At 36.5% G+C, this 19340-nt stretch overlaps 1 protein-coding gene across 2 annotated transcripts; it reads right to left on the reverse strand.

Moving 5' to 3' along the window:
* Positions 1–5281: 5281 nt before the first annotated feature.
* On the reverse strand, positions 5282–19170 carry LOC121431264 (cysteine sulfinic acid decarboxylase-like). 2 transcript variants are annotated; one of them, XM_041628772.1, is made up of 13 exons: positions 18858–19170; positions 17206–17363; positions 15836–15961; positions 15079–15169; positions 14495–14601; positions 13711–13826; positions 12436–12515; positions 11973–12027; positions 10661–10924; positions 9560–9762; positions 7791–7842; positions 6946–7035; positions 5282–5781 (listed from the first exon to the last, which is right to left on the reverse strand). In XM_041628772.1, exons 1-13 carry the CDS (start codon positions 19028–19030, stop codon positions 5596–5598), a joined length of 1701 nt encoding a protein of 566 aa, XP_041484706.1. In that variant the 5' UTR covers positions 19031–19170; the 3' UTR covers positions 5282–5595. The 2 variants fall into 2 exon arrangements, with proteins under 2 accessions (XP_041484706.1, XP_041484707.1); XM_041628773.1 differs by having other exon boundaries at positions 17206–17354; positions 18858–19169.
* Between the last annotated feature and the right edge of the window lie 170 nt (positions 19171–19340).

The raw sequence follows: 19340 nt of genomic DNA on the forward strand, positions 1-19340 counted from the left end.
TGAAACATATTATATTTTTTGAGGTTGAAAGTAATTGAAAAAAAAGTAATATAACCATTTTGAAAGATTGCAAGCCTTTATTTTGGAGTAAAGGCCAAATTAGTTTCAAATCATAGCCAATCATACGACTGTATGACGTCATTATGACTAGATATTAAATTCGCTTTTAGAAGGATGATAGCATAGTCACAAATTTGAACATAGGTATTTATACGATGATTTAGAACATTACACAGTGAGTAAGATATTCCAAGTCTCAATATTAGCATCAAATTCTGCTACATTTTATTCTGAAATCGGGTCGCAGACCAATCGTAAGGTGTGCGGTCGCCTGTACTGGTATTTTAAAAATGCTTGTAGAGCATTGAATGGCATATTTTACTATCCGAGAAGTTGAATAAGCAATGCAGAAAAATAGATGTAAGCAAAGCAAGAGTAAAAGGAGGGACAACAAGGGTAAGGGGATGGCAAGTTTTGAGATAAGGTATTATAGAGGAGTGGAGACTACTTTGAACGGACTGGTGTCTGATTGCCTTTGTGCATTATGTTTATGCTCATTTCAGTGATTTTTCTAGTGATAGCATTAGCATTTGCATATTATGCTTAAATGCTGTTTGTATAAGCCAACTCCCTTTATAGAAGTACATGTAGAATTTGATATGATTCGGGTTAAATTTTTGTAAATAGACAAAATGTGTAATTGTATACTATGAATAAAAAATGAATTTGAAAGTGATGTTTATTGCTAATTTTTAATGTCTATGTACATGTAAATGGTGTAAAATGCATGGATTAAAAACTAGAGTGAGATATTACCAAGGAGATTCATGTAGAAAGCTAGTTTAATTCATTTATTCATGTATTTTCATCAATTTATTTGTTTATGTATTATTTTATTATTATTATTATTGTTATTATTATTTATTATTATTACTATTTTTTTTGGGGGAGGACAAATTAATCATGCATGATACGAAAGAGTGAGAGAGTGAGAGGTATCATACACATCATGTTTGTGTGGGGATGGGTGTTTGTGTGAGAAAGAGAGAGAGAGAGAAGGGGGGGGGGGGGAGGAAGAGATAAACGGGGAGGGTTAAATTCCCCACTTAACACCCATTGAAAAAAAAACTGGGAGCTTGCCTTCTTTCGTGTACGAATTTTAAAACTCCTTTTTGACGTTCTCCTTGCTCACCAAATTTCCTTTGGTTCCGTCAATTGTTTTTTTCTAATAGAGGCCTTCCTCCATGTCTTTAGTCTTTGTCTGCCTCACTGATATAACATCTTACTTATACCTCCTGTTTACACACTTTCTTTTTTTTGCCACAGTCTTACAGGCGAAACCAACCCCTGACCGATTAAAGGGGAAGTTCACCCTTACAAAAAGTTCATTTTAAAAAATAGCAGAAAAAATAATGAAATTTTAATCACTTGATTTGTGACGTCATATGCGAGCAACCCTGGACTACAAATCGTATGGTAAAAATCTATGAAATGTCATTTTCTCAGATAATTGAAAGGGGTTTTCCTTGACCTTCAGTATATTAATGAACAAATCATTTCACTCCCGTTGCTAAAAAGAAAACAAAAATAAGTCATCGCGTACCATTAAAAATTTGAAATCAATTTATGCAGTTTATATTACATAACATATGGGGCAGCGGCTCGTTCATGACGTCACAAATCCAAAACTTAAAATTCTAAAAACTTTCTCTATCTTTAATGGATTTTCCTCAACCCGTCACCAATATTTATATGATTTTTTCTTCTATTTTCACAACTAACCTTTCTTCAGGGCAAACTTCCTCTTTAAAGCTTTCACGTTATGCATACCTTCGATCTGTTGGAGTCGTTTTGTTGGTGCGTCTACTATTGCATCCCCCACCACGGGCGGAAATTCGAAGGGGGACGCGTCCCCCTACCCAACAGTAGGGGGCACAATGTCAAATGTCCCCCTACTATTTTAATTTTTTTTATATAGAAATACATCTTTCAAAATCGAAATAAAACGTGTATTTTGGACGAGATGACCTTACTTTTTGGGTGCTAACATTTTTTTTGCTTAACAAATTTCTTTTGGTCAATATGACCTTACATTTGGGGTGACAACCTTTTTTTTTACTTGTCAAATTTTCCAGCCCCTGGTCCCATACCTTTGGGTAGAGCTTTCAATTTTTTTTTGTCTTTTATGATAGAAAGAAATGCATCATTCAAAATCGAAATAAAACATTATTTTGGACGAGATGACCTATACTTTTGGGGTGCTAACATTTTTTTTTTGCTTATCAAATTTATTTTGGTCGACTGAATGACCTTATATTAGGGGTGATAACCTCTCTTTTTTTGGCTTGTCAAATTTCCCAGACCCTGGTCCCATTATACCTTTGGGGAGAGCTTTCCATTCTTGCCCCCCCCCCTCCCTCTTTTCTCATTCCCTTTCCTTTCTTGATTACCGTACCCTCGAGTCGCTCTCTTTTCTCTCACAATCTCTTCCTCCTTACTGGCCATTCCCTCTCCCTTTCCCATTTTCAGCTCTTGCCTAAAGTTCACTTCTTTCCCAAGGCCTATCATCCAGATCTCTTGCTTACTACCACCACCAGGTCGTTTTCCTATATCGCTCACTTTTCATGATCTCTCTCCTTCTTTTACCTCACTCCGCATTCCCCCTCCTCCACCCCCCCACCGTCTTCAACCCCTTCTCTCTCTATCTTTAACTCACTGCTCGAACTTCCCTTCTCTACACCCCCCTCTTTCTCAATCCTCGAGATCTCTTCCTTACCACCACCATGCACCACGTCGCTTCTTCTCTCTCGTCTCCCCACTGGCGGATCCAGGGGGGGGGGGGGGGGAAGCCGGCCCTTGCCCCCCCCTTTGATAAAAAGATCTAAAACTTGTAATGTAAAAATGCCATTAAAACAGAGTTGTACCCTCCCTTTTGAAAGTGAAAAAAAATTATTGCGCCAGACCACAAAGCTGAGTTTAATTTTACGAGTCTTTCAATTTAAAAATGTCCAAACCCCACAAAAAAGAGTTTTACTCAACTAGTAAATTACCACCGAAACACACAGCTACTTCAGGCAGAAACGCAGTCTGATGTTAACAGTACATGTTGGCACAATACTAATTAAGAGCCCCCCCCCCCTTCCCCCCCCCCCCCCGAGAGGAAAAAAAAGAAAATACGTTTCTCCTGTAAGCACCAGCCTTTCCTTTACCGTTCACACTTTCTGTCAAATTCCTCTTACCGCCCTTAGTTTCACACGGTGATAAAAAACCCCGTAATGTGAAGTTTGAATGATGATTCCAGTGAAAACATAAGGCTAATGACGAATATCTAGCACGTGTGAAACCAAACTAAAACATGATTAGAATCACGAGCGCTAATCACAGTCACGATTACAATTGCAATCATCATTTAGATCATTCGAGATTCACGTGTGAAAAGGCCCTTAGTCTGCCAAATATTACGTTTCGATATTGTAGGGCTAATGTGATAACCTATCATCCGTATCATACCTAAAATAAACACTAGCTTAATTTGCCAATAAACATTCAATAAATAGAGACGTACAAAATAACGATACAATGAGTTTGGTGTTTTTTTTCTTGAAATAAGTAATCGGATTGATTTGCATACAGGTAACAAACTTTATATAATACTGATTCATTATATTATATCATTAAAAAATACAAGTCTACCCAACCGAAAAGTTGATTTGAATAAAATAGAGAAATATCAAACAAGAATAACACTGTAAACATGGTAAATTTCATCAAAATCGGAGTGTAAATAAGAAAGTTATGACATTTCAAAGTTTCGCTGATTTCACATAATTGTTTACATTCTCTTCGGTATGTAAATGAGGGGACTGATGACATCATCCACTCACCTTTTCTTTTTCATGTTTTATATTCTACTATATGACATATGTCATATTTTAGTTTTCTCCTCATTGTTATAAGTTATGGTAAAAAGTTGTAATCCCCCTGAACATAATGGAACTGAAGCATAATTAAAACAATAAAAAGAAATGAAGAGAAAAATCTTCGCGACTTTTTCATATGAATATCACGAAGTTGTGCATATAACTGGTTTGAGAAAAATAAGCGACTCATTAAACTGTCATAACTTTCTTATTTTACATCCGGTTTTGATGAACTTTTTAGTGTTATGTTTGTTTGATTTTTCGAATCAACATTGTTCTTGGATGGACTTGACATTTAAAAAACAAAAAGAATAATCAAAAGTTATACATTTCAGTCACATTAACATAATTGAAAAAATAAATGTTTTACTTATAACATGTATAATGGGCTGTTCTCTTTACCTTGCTATACATATCTTGAACCAGTATATACAAACTCTGTATATTTTCATTCAATCACTTTACTTATCACATAATTTGTAAACCTTGGGGCCGTTTCATAAAGCTGTTCGTAAGTTAAGAGCGACTTTAAGAACAACGCGCTAAACCATCGCCTATGGTGTATATCATTTCCGAAAAGTCGTTTTAAAGTCACTCTTATCTTACGAACAGCCTTATGGAACACCCACCTGGTATAATAGTCTTGCATCGTAGTATCTAATTAACATAGGCCCTTTATTCGAATTTCATCATGTACACATCGAAACAGATTGATATACACTGCAAAAACTCTGGTGTTGATTTAACACGTGCCCGGAATCTATATATATGCCCACACAATTTCGTTTTGGTCTAACACCAGATAGGTGTTTGTACAGCACCAATTAGTATTAAAACAGCATCGGTTTGATTTCAAACTGGTGTTGCTTCAATACTTCTCTGGGCCCTGTTTCATAAATGACTTGCAACTGTTGTAAATTTGCCAACCATGTCAACAGGGACTCAGCAGCCAATTAGAATCAAGTTTACCGTGGTAGTTGCCATAATGGCAAAGTTACAACAGTTGCAAGTCCTTTATGAAACGGGCCCCAGAGTGAGGACAGATAGATTCCGGGCTGGTGTTAAATTAACACCGGAGTTTTTGCAGTGTAGAGTTACAAGACTTGAACATTTTCTGTTTTTATTTGTCAAAAAGCAATAAAAGCACAAAAAATTAAAGATTCAATTCTCAAAATTTATGTTTATTTGTACCCCCGCCCTCCACCAGATTTCTCATTTTCCAAGACCAAAAACTTTCCCTGTCATAATACATAAACATAAAACAAGCTGCAGTGTATTAATTGTTGGTTTTCAATAAAAAATATATAAGTATCAAAATGATTATAATAATTATAATGATAAAATATGTATATTTACCCAGGGAAGCCACTTCAGTTCTGAAAACTGTTCTCGCGGCGGGCCCGGCTATTATTATTACCCCGGCTTTAGCTGGGCTGCCTTGGCGCTCAAAGTATTCAAGGAATTTATTTCCTACCGGGTATACCCATTCACCTCACCTGGGTTGAGTGCAGCACAATGTAGATAAATTTCTTGCTGAAGGAAATTACGCCATGGTTGGGATTCGAACCCACGACCCTCTGTTTCAAAGTCAGAAGATTAATCCACTGGGCCACAACGCTCCACAAGAAGATATAGTAAGAAGATATTTTGAATTTACAGAATTTAAGAGGGTAGTTTATACTTCAATATCTTTTCCCAGTCTTTCGACTTCATCCAGAATAAATGCGATGTTTTCGTCTTTGACGCGCGCACTGCCGATGCCGACCTTGAAGAAGTTGACATGCGACTTGGCCTCGTTGGGCTGGAATGTTAGGAGGAGAGAACCCGCCAGTGTCATCTCTCGCTTGATGATAGGGGCAACCTGAAAATAATAAATTAACAAATGAATGAATAAATTAACAAATAAGGTACAATGGCCCCGCAGAGTTGTAGCTGAATTAATTGCAGTGTGGTTAGGATTAAACTAGAAGGTCCTACACTGTAAACAAAAATTTGATAAAATTTCAACCAACGTGAGGGTAATTATATATCCAACCAGTGGGGGAATATTAAGGTAAAAAGTCAGCAGCAATTACTTTAGAATGGGCAAAATTTTTATCACACTGGATAAGTAAAAACACCCAAAAGAAATGCACAATGCTGGTTAGACACATACAGTAATTACCCTTATTGAGCACTTTTACCCAATATATTTTAGAGTGTATATAGGCCTATTATTATTACTGTTGTCATTGTTATTATAATTATTATTGATGCTATTATTATCATTATTATTACTATCATCATCATCATGATTCATGATCATGATCATCATTATTTTTTCACTATTTTGGTAATGTCTCTACCAATTTGAACTTTGGCTTAAACCCTTATAGCTCTATAATGGTTAGATAAACTGTTTATGAAAAAAATATATATCTTTTGAATGATATTAAAGGGATAGTCACCCCGACAAAAGTTTGTTGTTAATATAGCAGAAAGAAACAATAAAAAACATTGGTGAAGAATCGAAAAAATCCATCGAGTATTTAAAAAGTTATTAGAATTGTATTTTTTTTATTTGTGACGTAATATGTGAGCAGCTTCCCCTGTATCGTGAATTAAAACTATCAATGAAATGTAATTTTCCCCCCAAAATGAAAATGGGATTTATTGTACGTTTATTATATCAACAGACAAGTTATTTCACCCTGCTCCTGAACGAGGAAATTTTTAGATACCACGAACCTCTGAAAAATTAGAAATTATGCATTTATATTACATAGCATGCATATGGGGCAGCTGCTCGTATATGACGTCACAATCAAAACCTTGAAATTCAAGTAACTTTCGTGATCTTTGATTAATATTTTTTCTCAAAATTTTACCAACATTTTTTCTGGTATTTCAACAACGACAAACTTTTCGTCAGGGTGAACTTCCAATAAGCAGACGAAGTGAAGATTAGAAAATGTGTGCATGACTGAATGAGAAATGGACCAAGTGATTGAGTACTTGGTCTTATATACCGGTAACATTTCTTTACCTTGCTCAGACGCCGGAAGTAATCTTCATTTTGTTCCTGACCTCTGAGACATGGAGGAATGTACCAGAAACCCACATTTGTACATTCAGGCTAAAACGAGAAGGGAAACATTTTTCTTCTTATTTGATAAAAACAAGATCAGTCATCGGCGATCCGATTAAAGCGATTTCTTGAGTTTATGGGCTCCCCTGGGGATGGGGAGGTGCAGGTGGTTGACGAAGTTCTCCTATGGGTGGGGATTGTTATTGAAATGCGAGAGGGATACGCCCACTCCTCGGTTTGCTACACTTTAATTCACTGATTTCAAATTCAAACATAGGATTACAATAAAACAAAATTAATAATTTTCACAAAAAACATTAATAAATTTACATTTTTAACAATAAACAGAGTCACAAATTAAACAAAACGAAAAAAAAGAAAATGGAAAAAATGCTACATGCTGTCAGAAACGTACGCGACAACCAGATGCTGGTGATTGTACGTCAACGGACCATCAGATACAGAAACTGACTCTCGATTATAAATCAGTTTACAGGGCAAAATCATTCATAATGTAGTAATAATCATCAGGTACTTTAAATATGTCGTTCTAATTATCAACTGCATATCATATAGTTTATGAAATGTTGTAATTGCGTGTCAGATTGATAGAAAGCCTAGAAGGGGGTCAGGGCAGGAGTTGACAGGAAATCCGTTGTACCAAAAAAAAGGGGAAAAAAGCGGGAGTGCTTGCACTATTCATGTTACCAAATCATCACACTTTTCATGTAAATTGTCCATTTACTGTTGTAGTGATCATGTACTCTTTTTTGAATATCTTACAATTTTCAATAAATACTTGCCTCTTGAACAAGTTGAAATCCCTCGGTATTTTTGATGAGTTCTGCTAGGTTTCTGTTCAGTGAAAGAAATTCGAGAACGTGAATTTATCTTCGATTAATTTGACCACTGCCAAGGGGGTAAATGATCGATGTTGACATCTCCGTCTCTTCTCATGTCACCAAATACATGATTCTCAAAATAATAGCAATTTGTCTTATACGTTGATGCTTATTTATACTACAGACATAACATAATTGTATAAGATAGGCTCAATGAATATAACATTATTGTACTCTATAGACATCACTGTGAGGAAAAAGGCGAGACAATAGAACGGTATAGAGGAAGAATGGGAAAACATAATTTATAAAAAAAAAATTCGCTCACGCTTCGCGCTCGCATTGCCTGTGTAATGAATCTCATTCAAGAGGATTAAATGGCACTTAATATATCCAGATCTGAAATCAATTTGTACACAATATTTTTTTTTCTTTTTCAAAGAAAGTCTTTATTCAATATTTCTCCACAACGCATATAAACAAATGCAAAATGTATGTGATACATCAAATTCAATATCATATATATCCATAATTTAGATAAGCTCGATGTGCCTCGATTCATCAAGATATACAATAAACTTATTTTGTTGCATGTGCATAGTTCGTTCTATCTCATGCTGATACTTTAATTTCTTTTGAAATGATGAGAATGATAAGTTTCCTTTTAAACATTTAGTTGAAAAGATATAATATTTGGCATATAAGATATCAAAATTAAAAGAAGAATTTCCAACTGGTATGCCAAATACAAAGTCATTGAAAGATAATTTTATTTCACTTTTAAGAGTGTATTTTTCAAAATCATCTAAAAATCGACGAGTAAGGGGACATTCCCAAAATAAATGAGCAATAGTTTCCGCGTGTGCTGAACAAAAGGAACATAAATCAGAATGTGATATACCAACAGTTTTCAAGTACTTGTTAACGCCAAGAATATTATGAAAAATTTTGTATTGAAAATATCTAAGCTTTGTTGAAAAAATACACTTAAAAGGAATCATATAGATTTTGTCCCAAGTAACGATTGGATCTGAAATAATAATACACAATTTTTTAGCTCGCACATCAAGCTTTCATTACTTTGTTTGATTTACACAACAGTTCTTACCAATATTTCCCAAAGTGATATTTTATCATGTCAGTAAAAATTTAAGCTCGTGCTTCGCGCTCGCATTTAATTGTTTAAGGTACAGCTTGTTCTTTATAACAACGTGCTAAGTAGACTGTCCAGTTTTCAGGTTGGAATATACAAAATTTTGAGCTCGCGCTTCGCACACTCATTATTTAATTGGTGATACTTGGTGAATTGGCGCTCGCATTGTTTAGTTTGATACTTATCCTTCTTCATGAATGTAAAAACTGCTCAGAATCTTCAGGTCTAAGCACATAAGATATACATCTTGTTTATAATTCATCTTGTTTATAGCAATAAAAACTAAAACTTCAGTCTGAAGTTAGAACTACCCCCTCACCCCCCAAAAAAAAATTATAGCGGCCCATCGAGAAACATGTGGATGAAAATATTTTTCGGTCCCCCCTATTGGCGAAAGCTGGATCCGCCCCTGTTATTTGAGGAGTCTCTGAATTCCATGTTTTGTTGGGACCTTTCCGTAATAAAATTCCATTAATTTCACGACATTATTACAATTGCTCAATGCCGCCCCCGCACCAACAACAAACAAACAAACAAGAACACTGACAACCCACACACGAGAAAAGATATATACTACCTGGCCATATCGAATTTGTGAGTGGTCTCCGCGTCAAAGCCCTTGTTGCCTTTTGCCTTCCACATCAGCCATAGTTTGAAGATATCCACTTTCCTGCCACACTGTAGGGTCTTATCACCGGTGTCATAAGAGACATCATAGAATTTGTCAGGCTGGAACAGATACTCGGCATTTACAGCGTGGCATTTGGTCATTAGGTCTTTCTGCAAGTGAAAAGATCACGCGGCGGTTGTCACCGTGTTTTTTTAATGATTTTGAAATAAAAATTTACAAGAATTCTTTTAATACAAGCATTTAAAATAGATATAAGATAGTAATGGCATCAAAACACAAACACTTTGGAGTATGAAATGCAAAAGACAAGTTCATTCACAAGCAAAATATTCAAGGAGTCTGAATTACATGGAGCTAGTGGGGGGGGGGGGGGGCCTTCATTAAAACTTTTCTTTTATTACGCAGGTCTGGATGGGAGAAGTGGTGGGAGAGTTTTAAAAAAAGTAGAGAATCATAATTATTGAAAAAAAATCATTTTACCTTTTGAAACTGCATGAAAAGTCGACAATAATAATCCATTTATTCGAAGTTTATTTGAATAATTTTGTATCTATTGAGTTTCTCTTCTTGAATTCCATCATCAACATGATCACAGCAAAAACTGTGGTGTTAACCGGTGTACATAGAGGACCACACCAGTTATTTTACACCGGTGTTAAATTGGTGGTGTTAGTTTTACACCTATAGGTGTTATTACAACACCTTTGGATGTTTCATGTACACTCTTTGGTGTTGTGTTCAATCTCTAGGGTGTAACTTTAACACCTCAGGGTGTGATCCTCTATTAACACCAACTGGTGTCAGTTTTAACACCACAGTTTTTACAGTGATAAAATAAGATACGAGCTTGTGTTTATACGGCATTGTCTTCTCGAACACTTCCAACAAAAGTAGGCTTGTAAAACCTGAAGTGCCGCGGTTGAACTCGAAGCGAGAGAGAGAGTAAGAGATGTTGAAGAAAGAGGGGGGAGGGGGTGAAGGTTCTCATTCTTATAATGACATTGTAATCTTTTGAAGGATAATCACATATAACAGAAAAACTCTTACATTGCCATTAGTGACAAAAGACGTGCACTGGAAAGGCACACCCATCATCTTGTGGAGACACCAAGTCATCGAATTGACCCGATGGATCCCTTTGATCAGATGTTTGTACTTCCGGGTCATCAAGGCTCCTCCACCCCACGCAGCATCCACATGTAGCCAGATGTCCCCGTGTCTTTGGCAGATGTCTGCCATGGCTTCAAGTGGATCGTAGCACGCGAGGACCGTTGAACCGCATGTTGCTACCACCATCAATGGAATGTGGCCCTAGACAATTGAAATAAGATGGATTAATAATTGTTTCACAGGGTATCAAATGACATTGTTTGGTCTACCCATTTGGGCTTACAACAGCATTAAAAAAATGAGCTCAATATTAGACAAGAAAAAATATCTACCTCGGTGACCCGCCATTCGGTCAGTCAAATAGTTCTGAAGACATATACCAAAGCATTGATTTCAGATACTTTCTGATATTTTCAAATCAGATGAAGTGATAACTGGGTTTAGGGTAATTGATATCAAGATTCGAATTAAGTTTGGCCACAGGGTCTATTGGTTAGCGCTGGAAAGATTATGGTAAGTAAGCAGGATTGCGCTCCTCTTGGCCGGCCTTGTCCCTTTTCCTTGCTCTCGGGTGTCTAGTCCTGAAAATCTTGGGGTCCTAGCAGAAGTCATTAGCCTCAATTTGACCCTTGGCCTTTGGTACAGGATAGGGCCTCGGATGGAGCCATGAAATATTTCAGAAATCCGAATGTATCAAGTACATAAACTAAACCATGTTTTGGACAAGTTTAATTTATTGTGTTTCGGTCCCTGATGATAATGGCCTTGACCTCGATCAAGAATAATGTGACCTTGGCCTTGTCGTTCCCTCTGCCATGTCTCACTAGTCCTTGGTCATGCTGGCCTTGACATTGGAGTCCCTAAGACCCTAGTCTTTACCTAGGAGGTCAAGTCCGCTGACTTCTGAAGACCTTGACCTTTGGGTTTCTGGTCTGAAGTATGTGCCCTTGATCAGTCAGGCCTTAAATGGCCTCGGCGAGTCGGCATTGCGCACAACACTGACAGCCCGGAGGTTTGGTTGAAAAGTTTGGAGTTAATGAGCAGATTTTACACGAAAAATAGGATCTAATACTATATTTGCCGCAGGAGTAAACAATGGGATATAAGTATAGCTTATTAAACGGATAGGCCAAGAAGAAGAAGAAAAGGAAGAATAAGAAGTGAAGAATAAGAAGAAGAAAAAGAAGGAGAGGGAGGTGGAGGAGAAAAATCTATTCATCAGCAGAGTTCGTTAAGATTTGTTCCATACCTGTTCCTTAACGGATATTATGGCTTCTTCCAGTTTCTCAGGAATCATCTTACCCCTATAAAAGAAAAAAAACAACAACAACAATATCTTTACTGCCTGTCATTTTTGAACAGAAAACACAAATGCTAATCACAGACAATAGCAGGCCTACTTGTTAGTAACATTTACTGATCATTAAGATTTCAGTGTTTCTCTAGCCTTCTTCTGCAAATTAGTTTTCTGTCTTTTATTTGCCCTTTCTGGCATTTCCCCCTTGCAATTTCATATATTTGCCCCACGTTCTTTTGAAAAAAAGTCTCTCTTTACTTACTTATTTTTTTTCAACATTCTCCTTATGTCTTTCCCTGCCAATTTCGATATTACATTATGGCACTGGCTCGTCCTGTCAATTTTATGGAAGGGATTGGGGTGGGGGCTGGAATGACACTCAACCATAGACTTTTGAAAATAAGCTTTCACAAACCTGTCATCTGTTGGTATAACTACCAGGTTATCCGTTCCAATGCCCATGAAAACGGCACCCTTCACGAATGAGTAGTGGCTCTATTATGGGGGGGGGGGGGAAATTGGGTGAAGTTTGTTGAAAAGGGACGTAGACAGCAATTTAAATAAATAAATGGAATAAAAACACAATACCTAAATGAATAAACAAATTAATAACTAACTAATAACTAACTAACTAATTAACTAACCAACTTACTAACTAATTAACTAACTATCTAACTAACTATTATCTAATTAACTAACTAATTAATTAACTCATTATCTGACTAACTAAATAACTAAATAAATACATAAAAAAGTACATATATAAATGAATAATAATAATAACGATAATAATAACGACAATACTACTTCTACTACTACTACTACTACTACTACTACTACTACTACTACTACTACTACTACTACTACTACTGCTGCTGCTGCTGCTGCTGCTACTACTACTACTACTATTACTACTACTAAATAATAATATTATTAATAATAATGAAAATAATAATAATAATAATAATGATAATATTAATAACAAAACATTACAATAACATTAACCTTAACTTACCAGGGAGTCCCCCCCCCCCGACAATTTTTGCGATAACTCCGTTGCACGAAAATTTCGTGCAACGGCGTAGATCACTGAGTGCAAATATTTGTCACAATCGTGCGATTCGCGGCCGACATCTTTGACCCCGCCCCTTCCCCCCTAAGCTCAGAAAATAGGCAAGTAAGTTGGGGTTACAAATAATATTGAACAATACATAACCACTGTCATGAAAAAAAAAACACCAATTACATATATATATATGGACTTTGCAGATTGATCATATTCGCAATAAATTGTGATATTTTGTTATTTGATCTCCTGTCGTGTTAAAGATAGAGACTGGGGTATGTCATCACTTTAACGATGCTTCTTGGTGTGCATTTAATCCATTGCATACTAAATAACTAGCCTTCAGAAATTCGTCAGCTTGTACATAAGGTTGAGAACTTATTCTTAAAGCCCCTAATTTTCCAAAGTGTAAAGTATATATTTACCAACGTCATAAATAAAGCAGAAAAAAATCGAAGACACCCATACACTGGCTACTACATAATTGTATATTCATGTGCAATCAACAAGACCATTCATTTACACGTTTTACATGTATGTGAGTAATACAATATAGATAGATAAGAATGATTTAAATAATAAAAAATAAACAAAAACAAACAAATAAACAAAGACAGCTCATACCTGATCTGATACAAATATCTTCATGGGTTGTGAGCCGTATATTCCTTGTTTTCTGAAGTTAGGGTTGATTCGATATCTGGCAAGATTAACTGCGAAGAGGTTTGCAAGCGTACCGCCTGACAAACCGAACACGAGAAGAAGAAATCAAAATAATATGTTCAGTAATTGAATCCTTGACTTATAATTGGAGCGGGGTGAGGGATGAGGAACTCACAAGGGATCAATTTTGTTTGTTCTGGCAAATACAAACCTAAAAAAAATCAAAATAATATAAATGAATGGATGAATGAATATATACACAAAGAAACAAATAATAGATATATGAATGAATGAATGAATGAATGAATAAATGAATGAATGAATGAATGAATGAATAAATAAATACATGTAGATAGATAAAGAAATGAATGACAATATACATTAAAATAGGAGTGCACTAAAACATGCAAGAAAACTGTTAGAAGGAAATAAACGATTAATTGCCCAATGACCTTATGTGACAACGAGATGAAAAACACCTGTATGTCTTCACTTCTGCCGTTTTCAGTTCTATTATCACCATGATATATCTAAGGGGTATCAAGCTCTATAATCGCGCTCATTGTACATGTTGTATATATCTTTCAATGTTCGGTGATTAATTGGTTGTTCAGCATGTTTAACGTCTAAGGATTCATTTTTTCCCCTTCATTTTTGACCACCTAAAAGTGCGAAAGGGGTAGGCCCCCTCTTCCCCTAATACGGAATTATTCATAAAGATGAGAGGAGGGGGGGGGGAGCTTACCTGGAGTGAGTATTCCGTCTCCAGACTCAAACCCACAAAGATCCCTGATTTTTCCTAACACCTCGTGTTCCATTAATGTGAAGACAGGAGCATTGTCAAAGGTATACCTGGAAAGCAGATGAATTCAAACAGAAGATCAACTAACTTCGATTTGAAGCGAGGCGTGGTAGAATTAAAATTTGTGACTTCCAATATCAATAATGATATAGATTGAACCACCATCTTATATCCACTTTGTTCGTTCATCGTACCTACCACCTCCCCTGGAGTATTATCTCTTGTCACGGGGGGGGGGGGGGCTGTAACATTGCTCAGCACCCCAGTAAAAAATCAGTCATCCTCCATGGACAGCCCCAGCCCACATGATTATAATTGATTTCACTGGATAAGATATATGATTAAAAGAAATAATAACAAAATATATGATTAAAAGAAATAATAACAAAAGAACATTTTATGTGGCCAAAAAGAAAGAAAGAAGGGAAGGAAGGAGAGAGGGAGGAGGGAAGGAAGGAAATAAATAAATAAAGTAAGAAAGATTGTTAGAAAAACAAGAATATTTATCTATTCATTTTCAACCTTACTGAGATGTATTGAGCGAGTCTGAGATCATGGCTCCAGCCAGACCAAACGTATCCTGACCGTTAAAGTTTGTGTTGAAGAATTGTGGATGACCTGTGTTTGGGTGGCACGCAAAGATCAAGGATAAGGTTCGAGAATTAAAAAAAAATCAATTCTGACATAGAATTGAACCAAGTTGGTGAATAGCCACTAAAAACTCGATAGAGGAACTGAAGAGAGGGACAGTGCGTTATCAGAAACTTAAGTTCACCTGCATATCATGCATATCATGTATCAAAACTAATTCAAGTCTATTCATGGTTTTCGTATTAATGGGCGTTGCAAGAAAGTTGAGTTGTCAGTGAACGCAAATCAATTGCAAATTTGGATTCAATCAATGGGCATATGCTTGATCTTTTAAATAGTAGACTTGACCATCATGTTTTAAAAGTTCAAAAATCTGACAACAATAAAAAAAAAATCACTAAAAATGAAATAAAAAACAAATCGAAATAAAAATGTAGTAGCCCTACACGATAACAAAACAAAAACGATATCCGCTATCGACTTCATTATGGAGGTGCCGTGGCCGAGTGGTCTAAGGAGCCTGGCTATACATGTAAAGTCCGGGGTTCGATCCCCGGCCGCGGCACCTAAAGCTCTATGATGCTCTATGTACAATGCTCTTTTATCTTGCTTTCAAATAAATAGAAATGCTATGTGCATTATTGGTGACTTGGTGTGCACTTGTTTAAAAAAAAATAACATGCGTATTCTTACCCGTTTTCACACTGTAGTTATATGTATCTTGACAAAGTTCTAAAAGCCGTTCAGTCGTCTCCGGGTCATCTCGGATCTTGAAGTCGAACGTTTTGAATAGTTCATCGGGATGCTTGAAATTCACAACTTGTGTCAAGAACAAATGAAAAACAAGACAACAGAAATCAAGAGAAGTCTGTAAAAAAATATTAACCAAAAAACTGGCGTACACGTAGATGGAAGAGGGGCTGGGTTCATTGGACCCCCACCAAATTGAATGCAATAAGATTGCTAATTATATGCAAACATTGATTATAAAAAAATGCATTTTTATCTGTAAAAATTCGCTCGCTCGCTTGCGAATATTTAGAATTGCTATCCCATAAAGTTGTCAGGATTACATATTTTAAAATGATTGACCAAGACGAAAAAGAGATTAGAATAGGGGTTATTACCATGCAAGCAGTACGACTTTTGTAGTACATCGGGGTCGAAATATTATGAAAAAGCAATAGAAAATCAACATTTTGATGGAAAAAAGAGGGCACAGATTGATTGCTGTAAAAAAAAATGAATAAAAATATCATAGTCGATGTTAATGGGATCAATCACAACTCTTTGTATCAAAGAGTTGTGATTGATCCCATTAACATCGACTATGATATATAGTAATCCTTCATTGCCATAGTTTTTCGACTTGAAATTTGCGCGATATCCTTTCTAAACATCAACATTTTGATGGAAAAAAGAGGGCACAGATTGATTGCTGTAAAAAAAATGAATAAAAATATCAGAGTCGATGTTAATGGGATCAATCACAACTCTTTGTATCAAAGAGTTGTGATTGATCCCATTAACATCGACTATGATATATAGTAATCCTTCATTGCCATAGTTTTTCGACTTGAAATTTGCGCGATATCCTTTCTAAACGGAGCACACTGGTTGTCAAGAAAGCAGTGAATGTATGAGAATATCATAATTTTGAACAAACACGCACTCTATAATATATACAATCATGTGCATGATATAATAATAATAATATAGGATATTTATATTGCGCACATTTCCACCTTGTTAGGTGCTCAAGGCGCTCCTATATTACCCGGCTAAGCTAGGCGTTCATAGCGCACACAGCTTCTTAAGGAATTACTTCCTACCGGTACCCATTTACCTCACCTGGGTTGAGTGCAGCACATTGTGGATCAGTTTCTTGCTGAAGGAAATTACGCCATGGCTGGGATTCGAACCCACGACCCTCTGTTTCAAAGTCCGAAGACTAATCCACTGAGTCACAACGCTCCACATATAGATGTTGGCGTTGCTAGCTTTCCATAGTTGTGGTGGATATATAGGATCAGTCTTTGGTATAAGACGGGGCTCTAACATACCTTTACAATCGCCATTCAGTTGCTTTTCCACTCCTTCTTTCAGAATCAGCTCAAAGACTTTCCTGAGGAATTCCTTTTCCGACTCCCTTGATGACGTCATCATGGTACCAGCGTGCTCGATTTCCGCCATCCTGGCGCTTCGAGTAAACCTTTCAAACCAGTCAAAGTGAAAAAAATATCATATGCGTGTGTGGGTGTGTGTATGGGGCGTGTTAAAGGGGTATAACAATGTATACACCTTCTCGAACAAGATGTATTTTAAGCAAACAAATAACGTGAGCGCGAAGCGCAAGCTGAAATCAATGATATACTAAGAAGAAAGGCTCGATTGAAGGGCCCTTTGTACTTATCATGAACAGTCTACTTATGACGGTAACTAAACAAATAAAATGCGAGCGCGAAGCGTGAGCTTATGTGTATTGGTATCACATCCATTGCTTCACGGTAAATATATAGGCTTATAACTGATCTGAAATATTTGTTGTTCATTAAAGGTCAAGTCCACCCCACAAAAAAGTTGATTTAAATAAATAGATACAAATCAAGCTAGTACAACGCTGAAAATTTAATCAAAATCGGATGTATAATAAGAAAGCTGACATTTTAATTGCTTGAAAGCAGTGATATGCACAACTCAGTGAAATGCGAATAATGCAGTCGATAATGTCCCTCACTCACTTTTGTTTTATTTTGATTTTCTCGTCATTGTCATGTGAAATGAAGTTTCATTCCTCCCTGAACAAGTGGAATTCCATTATTTTAACATTTTGTGCTTCAGGCAAGGAGGTCCCAATCGTCAAATTCGTAAAAATTGAAATATTGTATAATTGAAACAATAAAAAACAAAAGAAATTGTGAGTGAGTGACATCATCAACTCTCTCATTTGGATGTAACTGGCTCGTTTATGTAACTATTTTGTTTAAAATAAGCGAAACTTTGAAATGTCATAACTTTCTTATTTTACATCCGATTTTGATGAAATCTTCAGCATTGTGCTTGTCTGATTTTTCTCTATTGATTCAAATCAACATTTTTCTGAGGTGGACTTGACCTTTAAATACAACTACTTGTTCGTGTACTCTTTCTATTCAACTTATCATGGTTCATTTTTCCAACCGAGACTATCTGCGAAAAGGGTATATAGACAGTTCGAATTGCTTATGGTTCATTTGTTTGCTTCATTTTATTAAAAAAAGTCAACAACGTACGGGATCGGAAGGGGGCGTTGCTGAAGATGTGTCAAGTATATACACACCCCTTGAAAATATACTTTTTAAGGGTAGCATCAGCTGACAGATACTTGATTGTAAAAATAGCTAGTACCCCCCCCCCCCGGCCTCCGCCCCACCCCTTCACAACAACGCATTCACTCGGATTGTATAGAGAACGTGCACTACACAATGACTTGCTAACCCGAATTCAAGTATGCGATTTTAGACTATTCGTTTCAGCTAATCTGATCAAGTGTTTCGGTGATATATAATTCGGGTTAGAAATATATCCCTTTTACCAGCCATGCCATCGTGCATAACTTTCCACAATATATGACTGGGTCAGTTATGAACTACAAGTTACCTAGTCTCTTTTAAAAGTAAATGCAGTCAAATTAAACATGGAACCTTTATGCAATCAAACAGTATCATATACTCACTGTGACTGGAATCTTACACGGCGTTCCGAACGCGGAGCTCCCGTTCCAGGTCCGTGCGATTTCACCGCCTTTCGCTGCGAAGAGGTGGATGCTGTAGAATACGGAGCTGTCACGACACTAGCTATATATGGTTCAGCGGACAGGGAGCGCACGAGCCGTGACAACGAGGCCATTGCTCAGTTGTTTCTAGACGTTTCAACCGAACCCGTTTCTCACACAGAACTATAGTACAAAGGTCAGTATAATCCCAAAGAATATTAGATCAAGCTTTCGATCAAACGCATTCTACCCTCAAAAGAGCTTCCTGGATAACAATATATTCCTTTATAAATTAAAGGTAGGCGTATCATAAGACACACGTCCTCTATGACAGGATACCGGGCATCGGATGATACTAATGAAACATCATATCAAATTTTTATCGTCTATGCAGTATGACTTGACTAGGGTTGTGTTCTCAAAATGTCAACATAGTAAATTTCC

This window comes from Lytechinus variegatus, chromosome 17, assembly GCF_018143015.1.
Source record: "Lytechinus variegatus isolate NC3 chromosome 17, Lvar_3.0, whole genome shotgun sequence".
Lineage (NCBI taxonomy): Eukaryota > Metazoa > Echinodermata > Echinoidea > Temnopleuroida > Toxopneustidae > Lytechinus > Lytechinus variegatus.